Source organism: Microcaecilia unicolor, chromosome 6 (assembly GCF_901765095.1).
Source record: "Microcaecilia unicolor chromosome 6, aMicUni1.1, whole genome shotgun sequence".
Lineage (NCBI taxonomy): Eukaryota > Metazoa > Chordata > Amphibia > Gymnophiona > Siphonopidae > Microcaecilia > Microcaecilia unicolor.
Genome location: NC_044036.1, coordinates 297480086 through 297495377, shown reverse-complemented (window position 1 = coordinate 297495377; position 15292 = coordinate 297480086). Strand labels below are relative to the sequence as shown.

Sequence of the window (15292 nt, the reverse complement as noted above, 5' to 3'; positions counted from 1 at the left end):
AACTGAAGCACTCCCACCTTGGGCTCCCCTGAAGGTGGCACATATGTTACCCATTAGGGGATACTAGAACTATCAGATCCCTTGGATAAACCTATACAGTCACAGCTGAACGGCTCACCTTGGCTCCTGACGACTGCCACTGCTCTGTTCCCCTGCTGTCCACTGAACAGAGCAACAGAAAAGTGATACAACTCTTATGCACACAAGCATACAGGGCCACAAAACAACTCACATTTGAAACCCATGGCTACCATCTTAGGGAAGGAGACTAGGCTTAGGCATTGCTGTGAAGCTCAAGAACAGATGCATACAAAGGAACACTGAGGAACTCTTGGAGGTTGGTTGGCCCGCCCTAGAGGTCTATCCTAAAGACTTGAAACCTGCTATACTACCAAAACCAAAAAGGAGAGATCCCTCCAATGCCCCCAATATCCATCTGTACCTGAATATACATCACTTCAATAGTTTCAGGAGATATAGGCAATTAAATAAATTAATAAAAATCTAAGGATTTCCCATGGGTGAATGGGACAGTGGTAGGACCCTCTGAGGAAAATTTGCCACATTATGAAAGGTCACTATAACGCTCCCTGACCTATCACAATGCAACCGAACCATAGGAATACACAAGGTCAGAGCCTGAGTAGATCTTCCCTGTGAACACTTCCAGGTACTTCATGAGTGGCTCTCAACATTTTTCGCCAGGATACACCTGATGCTCATATACGTGGCACACTGCATACATAACTCTCATGGACCTGTGCACTAATAAAGTATGGCAATTCTTATGAATTAAAAGTAAATATGCTCTGCATCCACAAACACCCTATCTCCCACCAACAACAGACACAGATCATAACTAGCACATTTTCTCCAACACTTTTTCCAATACAAAAATAAATAAAATTATGATTCTCATGTCATTGTAATAGCAACATAAATCTCTCCACTACCAAGCACATAAAATACAGAACCTGAAAAATATTCTAACTCAAAATACATGTATAAAAATCTACTATACAATAGCACTAATTCCTATGACTCAAACAACATGAACCTTATCTAAGAACAGGCATCACTTCCTTAGGGTTAGAAGGGAGAGGGAGCAGGAAAATGCTGGACCATAGGGGTAGGAGAGAGAGAAAGGGGATGCTGGATCATAGGGGTGGAGAAGAGAGGACTTGGAGATGCTGGGCTGCAGGGGTGTGTGAAGGGGGAGAAAAGTGAGACATTTGCTATGGTGGAACCATATGGGAGAGCCCATTGGTATTCTCAAGGTAATGAGTGAGAGGAGGATGGCAAGTACAGAGGATAGAGGTGTAGTGAGAGAAGGGAGTATACGGCCAGGGAAGGAGCGAGTCATGAGAGCTAGGGAGAGTCAGGATAGAAGGGGATGGAGTGGAGGAGTGGCCTAGTGGTTAGAGTGGTGGACTTTGGTCCTGGGGAACTGGGTTCGATTCCCACTGCAGGCACAGGCAGCTCCTTGTGACTCTGGGCAAGTCACTTAACCCTCCATTGCCCCAGGTACAAATAAGTACCTAAGCCGCATTGAGCCTGCCATGAGTGGGAAAAACGTGGGGTACAAAAAAAAAAAAAAAAGTTACAAGGGGCCCTAGAACACCAGTACACCTACTACAGAGTTCTACACAGAAACTACATAGAAACAAAATACCACACCTCAATCACACGCAAAACACAAAATACAGAACAAGGGATCACAAATTCTGGTACAGAGTTGTATACAAACTACAAACAAAATTCCATACCTCAATCACATGCAAAACACAGACAAATTCTCACCAAGTACAGAATAAGGGATCACAAATTAGAAATAAAGACAAAAATTGAACTGGGAACCCCAAGAAGTCAAACTAGGCATGTAATACAGCATAGGAGAAACAATTTCTACTGAATAATACAAAGACATCCGTGTTGCACATTTCCTAAAGCTAACATATTCCAGCTAATAAATTCAAAATAAAACACTTTTCTACCTTTGTTGTCTGGGTATTTTATTTTTTGAAGCATGTTGGTCCCAATTTCTCTTTTCTGCTTTTCAGTCTGTCTTGTACTCTCTTTCCAGTGGAGCTATCCCCATTTGTCCTTTTGCCCACTTTCCTCTTATCTTCTTCCATGTCCCTCAATACATTTGTGTCTGACACATTTCTTCTCTCTCTTCTGTCTGCCTACTCAGATTTTACCCTCACTCTTCAGTCCTCCAGCTATATTTCACTTACCTATTAACTTTCCATTCCCTTTTATCCCTTTTCTACAGCTGTCCCACCCTCACATAAACAGGAAGTTGTGTCAGAGAGGCAGGACAACTGCAGAGGGAAGGCTCAGGGTCAACCCAGGTGGTTCGCTATGATGCCGCTGGCAATGAAGAGGTAAGGTTTTGCCACTGGGAGGTCTAGAAAAGAAGAGGCACTGGAGGGGAAGCTGTGGTCAGGTGAGGTTCTGGATCTACAGCGAGAGAGGAGGGAATGAAAGGGCAGAGAGACCAGGCTTAAATAAATGCTGCTCTGTGTGCTGACCCCATGACACACAAGATGAGAAACGCTATACTAGACCAACCATTCACAAGCCTAGCACCGTTGGTTAAATGAAAGGCTCAACCAGGCACCTAACTTGACCCTAAGACTGGGCCTAACATGGAATTAACAGCCAACAAGAATCTTGGGAGACCCAAGCCATGTCCAAGGACTAAGTTCCCTAAGGTTGCCAAGCACTGCAAGAAGTCTAAATCTCTGGCCAGTAGTAGGCCCTCCTCTATGGATAACAACCCAGGAAATATGTGAACCTCCCCAAGCCAAAGCAGACCCATGCTGCTGTACTAGAAATCACTCCTCCAACTGAACAATCCAGTTTCCAAGCATCTTAAGGCGACACAACAGCTGATTACTGACCAATCCTAACACTTCTCCTAACCTGAAAGGTCAACTTAGGGGAGAGATACAAAACCCAAGAAACCATATACAGCCCCCAATGATCAAAGCAGAATGACGTGGAATGAGAGACCTGGACATTGGGAGTGAGGATGTGCATCTCAGACATCCAAAGCTGCAAACGCATGTTCTGCTTAGGAGTATTCAGAAGCTAGGAAAATACCTTACTATCAATTCTTTGAAGGAGTGAACAAACATGTGGACAAAGGGGAGTCGGTTGATATTGTGTATCTGGATTTTCAAAAGGCGTTTGACAAGGTACCTCATGAAAGGCTACAGAGGAAATTGGAGGGTCATGGGATAGGAGGAAATGTCCTATTGTGGATTAAAAACTGGTTGAAGGATAGGAAACAGAGAGTGGGGTTAAATGGGCAGTATTCACAATGGAGAAGGGTAGTTAGTGGGGTTCCTCAGGGGTCCGTGCTAGGATCGCTGCTTTTTAATATATTTATAAATGATTTAGAGATGGGAGTAACTAGCGAGGTAATTAAATTTGCTGATGACACAAAGTTATTCAAAGTCGTTAAATCACGACAGGATTGTGAAAAATTACAAGAGGACCTTACGAGACTGGGAGACTGGGCGGCTAAATGGCAGATGATGTTTAATGTGAGCAAGTGCAAGGTGATGCATGTGGGAAAAAAGAACCCGAATTATAGCTACGTCATGCAAGGTTCCACATTAGGAGTTACGGACCAAGAAAGGGATCTGGGTGTCGTCGTCGATAACACACTGAAACCTTCTGCTCAGTGTGCTGCTGCGGCTAAGAAAGCGAATAGAATGTTGGGTATTATTAGGAAAGGTATGGAAAACAGGTGTGAGGATGTTATAATGCCGTTGTATCGCTCCATGGTGCGACCGCACCTTGAGTATTGTGTTCATTTCTGGTCGCCGCATCTCAAGAAAGATATAGTAGAATTGGAAAAGGTGCAGCGAAGGGCGACTAAAATGATAGCGGGGATGGGACGACTTCCCTATGAAGAAAGACTAAGGAGGCTAGGGCTATACAGCTTGGAGAAGAGACGGCTGAGGGGAGACATGATAGAGGTATATAAAATGAGTGGAGTGGAACAAGTGGATGTGAAGCGTCTGTTCATGCTTTCCAAAAATACTAGGACTAGGGGGCATGCGATGAAACTACAGTGTAGTAAATTTAAAACAAATCGGAGAAAATTTTTCTTCACCCAACGTGTAATTAAACTCTGGAATTCATTGCCGGAGAAAGTGGTGAAGGCGGTTAGCTTAGCAGAGTTTAAAAAGGGGTTGGACGGTTTCCTAAAGGACAAGTCCATAAACCGCTACTAAACGGACTTGGAAAAATCCAAAATTCCAGGAATAACATGTATAGAATGTTTGTACGTTTGGGAAGCTTGCCAGGTGCCCTTGGCCTGGATTGGCCGCTGTCGTGGACAGGATGCTGGGCTCGATGGACCCTTGGTCTTTTCACAGTATGGCATTACTTATGTACTTATATCTAAACTGCCAATGAGGCCATATGCTCATATTTAAGACACATCTGTTCCTTACCATCCCTTTACCTTTGTGAAGCTCTGGAGGCATTGGGTGCTGTAGATGACTAAGAGGATGACTTCCTGTCCACATGAAAGGAAGATTGGCGTGCCTGAAAGCGGGACTTCTGATCACACTTGCTGAGGACCAGACCATCTCGAAATGGAGAGCCCCCTGAAAACGGGTGACCAGAGGATTTCGGCTTATCCTCTGGCAACCGCTATAACGTAGTTTCCCCCAGTTCCTTCACCAAGTTACCGAGATCTTCTCCAAATAGCCACTTGCCCCAAAAGAGTAGTTCAACTAGATTTGACTTTGATGCTGCATCTGCTGATGAATGCAACAACCAGAGTTGCTGAAGTGCCATGACAGCCAAAGACATACTGTGGGCAGTAACATCTTACATGTCATAAATAGCATCTGCCAAGTAGGCAGCTGGGTGTTATGGTGTCCACCTTGTGTTGCATGCAGACAGCTGATACCACTTCAGAAATGCTCTACCCACAAACTAGCTGTACACTGTCGCTTGAAGGTCTAAAGACACCACTTCAAAGGCTTATTTCAGCGAGCCTCCTAGCATCCTACCCTATGGGTCATTTAGGGCAATGCCCCATCCTGGGCAGCTGTAGTTTCTCTTTCTCCTCCAGAACCAATGGGTACAGGCAAGCCATGGCTCTTCCCACTCTCAGTCCCACATCCGGTGAGACCCAATCTGCTGTAACTAGGTCTTGAATGTTTGGATGATCGGGAAGGTCTTAGAGAGACCTACAAACCCATTCATAATCAATGAAGATGGAACTCCCGATGCTGTAGCATAAGGCTTCTCAATGGAAAGCACTAGCAATGCCTCAAAAATAAGTTTACTGAGTTCCTCTTTAAGAAACAACCTTGGTACTTTTCGGGTCATCCCCCTCCTTAGGAGGTAACTCTCCCTCCTCCAATGGCTCCTTCAATGATGGCTCCTCTGAATATATTGAGGCCACGTCAGATAAGGAGGGACAAGCACAGACAACCAGGAGTGGACAGATGAGGCAAAACAGGATCTCTTAGGAGCCTGAGGGGCAATGGGGCAAGAAACGGAAGCACCCTGCAGCAACTCTGTCCCTGCTTCAGTAAATAGGCCTGGCATAACAGCAATAGAAACTACAGAGAAAACAAAGATCCCAATGCAGCTGAATGCTCTGTTGGGCCCTAAGGTTGTAAAATGGCAGCTGTGCTCCACACACTATCAGACAGAGGCTGTTCTTCACTGCCAGTCAGCCCCAACAAAATGGCGCCTGCTCCCACACTCTCCTGCATCAAACTACACAGCCACATCCCCAGAGCTTGGATGCTATGCCAAAGCCAAATATGTGCTGCCACTGACATTTCCTCCACCTCCCGGAAGATTCACTTACACACACAACACCTCGACACCAGCTGGTGGGTCTCACGGTGGGAAAACTGCTCGACTGCCTCCGCAAGAGTCACCATTTGCCCCAACTGGCACAAGCGCATCACAATGAAATCCTAAGTGGTGAATCAGGATCCCTTCCCTGCACCAAGCAGAACTTGCAGCCTTCCAAGTGGTTCCCGAGTGAAACTTTTGTTAGACTTACCATTGCTGGCTGCTCCCCAAAACTCAGTCTCCACAAGTGTTACCCCAGATGAGAAAATCAGGACCAATACTCTGTCCCACGCTCTCCAATAAACCTCTTTCCTTCTCCTTTTTTCTAAAGAAATTGTTGTGCTGGAAAAGGAGAGCTCCACAGGAAACAGGAAAGAGGTGAAGGGAGGGAAGAAGTAAATTCACGGGGCACCAGACACTAAGACATTCAGATATGACGGCAGACCCAAGCCACCTGCAAAACTCAACTGGGGACCAGGAGCAAATCACTCAGAATCAGATGCTGAAAAAAGTGTGGCCATCCACCTGCTGGAGATAGAAAACACTGAGGAGCTGGACAGGATGCCAAGAGAGAACTACATAATAGAAAGTGCTCGAGACCTCAGTGGCCACCCATTGTCACAGTCGAAGTCATATGTGAGCCACCACCACCAACTCAACAGAAAACAGAGGTGGTCAAGGTGATAAAGCACAGTCACCAGAGAAGCTACACCCAACTCAACTGCACCACTTCCAGGGTCTCCAACCAGTGCTGTACCCAATGTAAGAGGGCACAAGTCATATAGCCCCTGCACATGGAGGCTTGGATCTTGATTGGTGAGGTGGCAAAATTCTGCTTGAGGAATTGCTCCACCTTCTTGTCATGGCCATCTTTCAGCACCAAACCCCCTTCAACCAGAATAATCCTCTTCTTGGTCAGCAGCTTGACCAGAGCATCCACCTTAAGGATATGATAGAGTCTATCCAGCTCCTTCCGCAGCAACAAGTAGAGACTGCTGAAGAATATCGTGCCCCAAAGATAGCCTCCAGTGTCTCCCATTTGGCTGGGGCCATCTGGGACCAGTGTCTCCCATTTAGGTGGGGCCATCTGGGACCAGTGTCTCCAATTTAGGTGGGACCATCTGGGACAGGGCCCTATGAAGCAGGAAGGTGGCCTCTGGAATTGTTGCATGGGGGACAGAAATTTCACTTATCCCCAATGGAATCTAACCTATACCCACCTGTACCCGTAAAGATTCATTCCATCCCCTCCTGTCAATGCTATTTTGTACTTGCTCGCAGCCCTCTGTTTCCTCTCATCCCCAACAGCCTCCCAAGGTTTTCTGGATGTATTCATTATTCAACCAATGAGTGTTCTGAGCCTCAGTCTGGTGTTCCAGCTGCCTCTCTGGGAATTCCAAGCTTCATTATGGTGCTGACTGCCTCTCTCCGTACGTTCCAAGTCTCATTCTGGTGCTTCAATTGCCTCTTTGAGTGCATTCCAATCCTCATTCTGGAGTCACCCGAAATTTTGACTAGGCTCCCATGGGTATCCCATGGTAACTTCTTCCATCCCATGGGAATCCCGCAGTCCCCATTCCTGTGCAGCTCTTTACTCCAGAAGCCCTCAACTTAAGGCCTCTGCCTAGGTTGCAGCCAAGATTAGCAGGGCATCAGTCAGAGTCAACAAACTGACTAAGCTCTTCTGAATAACCAGACAACTGGAGAATCTCCTTTCTTCTGTGAAAGGTCCTCCATGTCCAGGGAGGCAACCTCCCATGGAGCATCTTCGAAGCCCTCTTCATCTGACCCCCACGTGTCTCCATGAAGAGACTGTGATATCCCCCTTCTCACTCAGGGTGACCTGGTTCTCAATATGCAGACCATATGCAAATTAGTGTGCTACCCCTTCTCGCTCAGGGTGACCTGGTTCCCACTAAGCAAATTAAACAGGTCTCACCAACTGCATATTTCTCAGGCAACTCTTTATTCCAGCCCCTGGGCACACTTCTAGCTGAATATTTTATACATTCATAGGTCTTCACACTGAGCCTCCCCACACAGATACATGGGCTCAGTACTACATCAATACTCTGGGGACTCTCAACCCCAGGCTTTACAGCCTGCTTCTCTCAGTACTTTGAACATACAGTCCTGGGCACACAGTCCTTTCTTCTTTGGACACACAGTCCTTCCTTCTTTGAATACACAGTTCCTATAAGTACTGGGGACACGCAGTCAAACACTAATGCTTTAGGGACTTCTTACCCCAGGATTTCCAGCCTGCTGATCTCCTTTGGACACACAGTCCACCACAAGTCCATAGGGTTAACCAGTATCTTCCAGGGGGCTCTCTCTTCTTCTGCTGCCAGCTCACTTCTCTTCCTTTCACAACTCAGGTGGGGTATAAAGTGGTTAATTAGCTACACAGGACCCAGCCTATAACCTCCTCCACCTGTGGACATCCCAGGGCTCTCCCCGGTCCTAGCAACCTCCACCTATTCTCCTACTAGCGCCCTCTAGTAGCCTCGCCGGGTAGGACAGCCTCATACTTATCACAAGACGCATGTGGGATTAGGTCTTGATCTGTGTCCAAATCCTTGCTGTGCAGCTGAAGCCTCTTGGGGCTGCAGGACAGGGCACCAAAACCAAACTCTCCCCACCCTTTCCCATAATAAGAACCCTCCAAATTAAAAAAAAAAAAAAAAAACCACAATAAACCAATATCCACTCCAAGCTTCCACATACCTCCCACCATCTCCCAACAAAATAAAAAAACACTTTTGTCTAGAATCAGTCTTTATAATCCATACAATGAACCACAGCCACATTACCTCTGGCACACCACATCTCTGGCATGCCCTCCTCCTCTTCAGCCCCAGTACCCCAATGATAGCACCAGGATGGGGCCAGGAGGAAATACTGAGAAACAAAGCGAGAGCACAGAATAGCTGACAACTCTGCCAACCTTGGAAAAAAGTTGCAGGAGGGTCCCAAAGCTAGTCATGGCAAGTAAGAGTCACAAAGTCACTGGGTCTCTGCCCCAATCATCCACAACAGCTGCGGTCTTTCCCCACCCAAGACCATAAAAACATCTGGAGAAGGATAAGATAGAACCAAGAGTGACCGCCCCAATCATCCACAACAGCTGCGGTCTTTCCCCACCCAAGACCATAAAAACATCTGGAGAAGGATAGGATAGAACCAAGAGTGACTGACATACATAATCATTAACTGAAAAAAAATCTCCAAGCAGTAGTAACCTGCAGGTTCTCAAGGGACTACAAGAGAAACTAATTTATAGAAACACTCAGCTGAAATAGATTTCATTACTTTATACGATTCCAGTAAGAAAGAAAACAAACTCACCCAGATCAGAACGTGTATTTGTAAACAATTCAGCCGGACAAAATCCACACAGGTAATACTTGCACACCTGGAAATGAAAGAGGCATACAAATTAGAAGGCCGATGTTTTAACAAAAAAATAAAAATAAAATGGTCCAATGCATCATATTAATAACCTTATATAGGTCTCATGTTCTGTAAAGACCTGATTTTCATTGTTTATGTTTATTACCAGCCTTGCTATACTATAATTTAAAGCAGTTTACAATCACTGTAATCACAATAAGCAGAAAGAGAACAAATGAAAAGGAGATAGCCAGCCAGAGAACCACTATTTTCCAGAGCACAACAGGTAACATCAATTCCCAATTGCCTGCTGGAAAAAAAAAAGTTTCAAGGGCCACCATGACTTTACGTAAAGATGTCTCTAAATCAGTGGTTCCCAAACCTGGTCCTGGAGGCACACCTACCAGTCAGGTTTTCAGGATTTCCTCAATGAATTCATGAGAGAGATTTGCATGCACTGCATTTCATTGCTTGCAAATCTCTCGTGAATATTCATTGGGGCTATCTTGAAAACCTGACTGGCTTGGGTGCCTCCAGGATCAGGTTTGGGAACCACTGCTCTAAATGAAGATATTTAGGCAGGGCATTCCACGGCAAAGCAGCAAGGACACTGGAATATTAAACAGCTAAAAGCAACCTTACTAAAATTTTCATTAGAATTTTAGTCACCTCTCTCCCCACAGCAGTCAAAGTAATTAATGCCCTCGACTATAAAATAAAACTAGTTTGGAAATTATGAGAGAGAATTTGTGTCACTTAAAGAGGCGTTTTGTATGAACACAAAGAAGAGAGAGGAACATCTCTGAATGGTTAAAAACTTTACCACCTTTGGTTTAAACCAAAGAAGCACTTCTGAAGTGTTTGATATAGCTCCGTTTTTTTGGACAGAACTGTGAGTAATGATGATACAGCTCCGATTTATTGCAGTGAAGAGAATATGAGCAATTGAAGCTTCAGTTTTGAAAAGTTTGATGTGAAGTGCGGTAACACAAGGAACGTTTGAATACCTGTTGAGCTGCTATGAAGATTGCTTGATTGAAGTTAAGATCTGGGACCTCTCTCTAAAGTAATATAGACTAGAACTCCAATTTTGACTCCTTATGTAAAGGTGTGATCAGATGTGCAATGAGTATGTTAGTTGTAAGTCATGATTATATGTATTAGTACAGCAAAATATGTGATATTTTAAGAAGGTTATATGTGTATGAAGTAATTTAATAAAGATTGTTTTGCAACAGTAGTTTGTGGTAATACAATTATATGAGATCTTACCCTAATATTATTGTTGTATAGTATAAGGTATGATACGTATATTTGATCATGATTTGTCCTTGCCATTTTCAGGGACAAACCGCAGAAGTCTGCCCAGCACTGGCCACGTTCTTCTGTTATGGAAGCTGAATTTGTCCAAACAAGATCACGGCACAGGCCGTAGAAGTCTGCCCAGCACTGGCTTCTCTTCCCAATGACTGGTGTTGCCATTTAATCACCAGTAAGCTTGTTTGGTTCCATGCCTTCTATACAGGATTCCTTTGTGTTTAACCCATGCCTCTTTGAATTCCATTACCATTTTCATCTCCACCACCTCCCGCGGGAGAGCATTCCAGGTATCTAACGCCTTCTCTTTGAAAAAGTACTTCCTGACATTTTTCCTGAGTCGACCCCCTCCGCAACCTCAGTTCATGTCCTCTAGTTCTATCATCTTCCTGTCTCTGGAAAAAGTTCGTTTGTAAACTAATACCTTTCAAATATTTGAATGTTGGTATCATATCACCCTTGTCGCTCCTTTTCTCCAGAAAGGAGCATAATTTAGGAAAAACAGAATACATTGAAAAATGTGAAAAATATTAAAATACAATAAACCTACAAAAAATTTTAACTCAAGTTCTTATTAAATAGCCATGTTTTAAATAAGCCAAAAGGCTGAGGGGGCTCAGCTCCTAATCACCCCTTGATCCAGAGACTTCCTGTTGAGATAGTCTACTTGAAAACTTTATCCATTCCTTGGTGACAAGTATGGGTCAACATGATGGCTGCAAGGTCAAGTTGAGCCCAGCTGCACAGCCAGCTGATCTCTTGCACCACCGCAGTACACTGGTTCCTCCCTGTTGTTTTACATATGCTATTCAGACTGCCTTTCGTAGTAGGAGGAAATGTTGTAAGGCCAAGCAGATGGCTGTTGCTTCCAAACACCTGAAGGTACAAAGCGTCTCGAAACTGACCATCAACCTTGTGTGACCCATCCCAGGCAATATGCTCCCCAGTGTCCCAGGCTTTCATCAGAGAATCCAGGTATAATGAGAGATCCTGTCAATCCATCTGCTTTCTGAAGGACACATAGTGAAAGCCAGAACCTCATTTCTAGGATTTGTGAGACCACCAAGACATATGTCATCTTTAATTCCATACACTCCAGTATACACTCTATGTTCCTTGAGAGACCACAGACTGTTATTGCTTGTAAACCGTCCTGAGCTTTTCAATGTTAGGTATATAAAAATTGGTTATTATTACTACTAATACCACTCACTGGCCACACTGTACCCTAGGGAGATAAATAAGGCTGTAAACAATCCTGCTTGCATCAGTCTAATTTGTACCATTTGCTGGTGATAGAGAAACACTAACAAGTTCCAAGCCGCACCATTCCTTATATTAGTGATGTAACTGAAGAGTTCAGTTCTGTCTCCATTTGCTGGCAGGAAAACATAAGCCAAAGGTTTGGACTGGGCTAGCAGGGGAAAAAAAAAAAGGAAAACTGTTTCATCTATTGGGAATTTGGAAGAGTGAGTGGATAAGCCAAATACACAGCAACGGAATGGAGTTGGTACCTAGTATCTGGGGCAGTGAGCCGAGAACCAAGAAAAACAGTATTAAAATTCTATTTCTCCAACTGACCTCAGACAGTTAACCTTATAGTTTAGGGATAACCAAACAGTCTGCAACCCAGTTGGATTTTCATAAATAAAGTGCATAATGTATTTGTATACAGTGATGGCTGTGTTTGGAAATATTTCATGAACATTCCCCTGAGGAAATCCTAAAAACTAGAATGGGTTGTGACTCTTGAGAACCAAGTTTAAGCATATCTGCTCCATTGCCCTGTGTGTAAACTGAGATTTTATGCCCAAGAGGGCTTACAAATACGTCTGGATCTCACACTGGGAAAAGCAATTAAATCTAAAATCCAAATTATGCACATTTTTCTAATGCTGTTGAAAGTTCCTACTGATTAAGGTGCTGAAGGTCATCAAAAAAGATCCGAGGCCTTTCAACACTGATTACCTGAAAGTTAACAAACCGTCTTTGGTAATAACCTATTAGAGCAGTTGGTCTACTGCTAAGTATACATCCCAGCAGCCAACTGTAGAAAAACATAACCACTTAAAAGGACGCCCTTCTCTTTTGGTTCTCAATCATTCTGGGTAAACAGAAACTCATATTTCCAAACCAGGCTTTAAGCAAAATCAATGAGAAACCAAGCGTACTTGAAATGGAATTAATGGGGGGGGGGGGGGGGGGAGAGCAAAACATCTTTAAAATGTTTGTACTATAGCCTGTCCTGCAGGCGTGTTTCCGTAAAAACATGGCGAGTTCAAAGAAACGGTACCACAACATATACACAAGAAAAGTGTTACACGCTGCTGAAAAAATGCCAGTTTTAGAAAAACGGGTCACGCTATTAGGCAGAAAGGCCAGCATGAGGGCCACGGGCCACCCTTGTCATTTTTTTTTAAATATATACACAAATAAACAAAGTTGGCGAGAGCCCCTCACTAAAACTCGTAACGCATCGCATCAACAGTAAACTAAAGTAACCACGTCTGCAAGGAAACGAAAATCATTGACGAACAAAAACAGAGATCGTTAAATGGTGAAGAAAAGGTAAAAACCAAAACGAGGAGCCTTAAGTTTTCTCCTAAACACACACAGTTTTTCTTTCTGCTTTATGCACGGCAGTGTACGCCGTCCCATCGCTCGGGGACGAAGGTACTCACACTCTCATGGTCCCAGCGAACATTGCTCCGTTTCTCGTCCGGTGCCAGGTTCCGGTCCCTGCCCATGAGCTCATCAAGTAGCTGTGCCGCGGATAACATCGTGTAATCCGCGTCCGGCCTCCCAGACTAAACACTACCGCAACCCGTGCCACCGCTCTTCTTCTGTCTCCGCTTTTACGAATTCCCAAAATCGAGCCAAACGTGGCCGAACACCACAATCACGAATTCACCGTTCCCGCGTTCAGGCCGCAGGCTTCTCGCCTTCTGTTTCTCTCACCACCATCACCAACTTCCCAATACGCATGCGCCTCCCCCTGCTGCACTGTCCGTTCGCACATACGCCACTGGGGCCTGTAGCGTTGCGCATGCGTCGCCCAGCTACGTTATTTAGTGTTTGTTTGTTACTTACTTATTGCGCATGCGTCTTTTTCTCCTCTCCGAGTCCCCAGCGCATCTCAGAGTCTGTACCGAAGGAAGGTTAGATAGATTTTTACCTGTTTCCCTAAACATAGGCGTGCGCGTGCGGAATGGATGTAGTCGGGTGCGGACTTTTACTGAGAGGTGTACCTATTATATGGTAGTGCTCAATAGTGTAGGGAGAAATTTCACCAAGTGGGGGTGTGGAGCGCATTAAAATTTTCCATTACCCTGAATACAGGGAAATGGGACTTGATATACCTTTTTTTTCAAAGCGGTTTACATCTAATTCAGGTACTTATTTTGTACCAGAAGCAATGGAGAGTTACGTGATTTGCCCAGTGGGAATCGAACTCACTTTCCTAGGATCAAAGTCCACTGCACTAACCACTAGGCTACTCCTCCGCTCTAAAGTGGAACATCAGCGGGGAACGGCTACGAAATCGGGGTTGGGGGGGGGGGGGTTGCCGTTTGTACTTACAGCTGAGCTTCTAGTGGGTTATATTTATTAACATCCTATATAATAATTTGCACCTCCAATGTTCCATGTCTGGCTGCCTGGTTCGTAACATCTGACGTCAGCCAGCCTCCAGCGTTCCATTCCCCTTCAGAGGGCAGAACAGTGAGAGGGAAAGGAACGCTGGAGGCGAGCTGATGTCAGGAGGGATGTTACGAACGGAACGGAAGCCAGCGCCAGCCAGACAGAGAAAGAGTAGTTACTCACCTGTAACAGGTGTTCTCCGAAGACAGCAGGCAATATATTCTCACTGATGGGTGACGTCACGTCGGCCCGGAGGACTTTCCAGCAAAGTCCATGACAAAGTCTAAAATGTCCCCCGTCGCGCGGGCGGATGCAGTGCGCATGCGCGCGTCCACTTTCCCGCCCGCCGCGCGGGCACATTCCTCAGTTAATTACAAGAATTAGAGGAATACAACTCCAAAGGGGAGGTGGGAGGGTTGTGAGAATATATTGCCTGCTGTCTTCGGAGAACACCTGTTACAGGTGAGTAACTACTCTTTCTCCAAAGACAAGCAGGCCAATATTCTCACTGATGGGGTATCCCTAGCCCCCAGGCTCACTCAACACAACAAAGAATGGTCAATTGGGTCCCGCAACGGCGAGGACAAAAAACAAAATTGACCTGAAACCAAATTCAACTAACTGAGAGTGCAGCCTGGAACAGAATAAACATGGGCCTAGGGGGGTGGAGTTGGATTCTAAACCCCAAACAGACTCTGCAGCACCGACTGCCCAAACCGACTGTCGCGTCGGCTATGCTGCTGAAGGCAGTAATGTGATGTGAATGTGTGGATCGAAGCCCACGTCGCAGCTTTGCAAATCTCTTCTATGGTGGCTGACTTTAGATGAGCCACCGACGCAGCCATGGCTCTAACATTATGAGCCGTGACATGACCGTCCAAAGTCAGCCCGGCTTGGGCGTAAGAGAAGGAAATGCAATCTGCTAGCCAATTAGAGATGGTGCGTTTTCCGACAGCAACTCCCCTCTTGTTGGGATTAAAAGAAACAAACAGATGGGCGGACTTTCTGAAGGGGCGCGTCCGCTCCACGTAACAGGCCAGTGCTCTTTTACAGTCCAAAGTGTGCAACTTGCTTTCGCCCGGGCTCAAGTGAGGAGGGGGAA

General features: G+C 45.2%; 1 protein-coding gene across 1 annotated transcript in view; it reads right to left on the bottom strand.

Annotated features, from left to right (window-relative positions):
• LUC7L3 (LUC7 like 3 pre-mRNA splicing factor) overlaps window positions 1-13545 on the bottom strand; it is a 104134-nt gene extending 90589 nt beyond the window's left edge. Inside the window, exons 1-2 of the mRNA XM_030207979.1 lie at window positions 13233-13545; window positions 9190-9256 (exon numbers count right to left, since the gene is read on the bottom strand). Coding sequence (XP_030063839.1) covers window positions 9190-9256; window positions 13233-13331 — 166 coding nt within the window. The 5' untranslated portion in view covers window positions 13332-13545. The remainder of the gene's footprint in view (window positions 1-9189; window positions 9257-13232) is intronic.
• Window positions 13546-15292: the final 1747 nt, after the last annotated feature.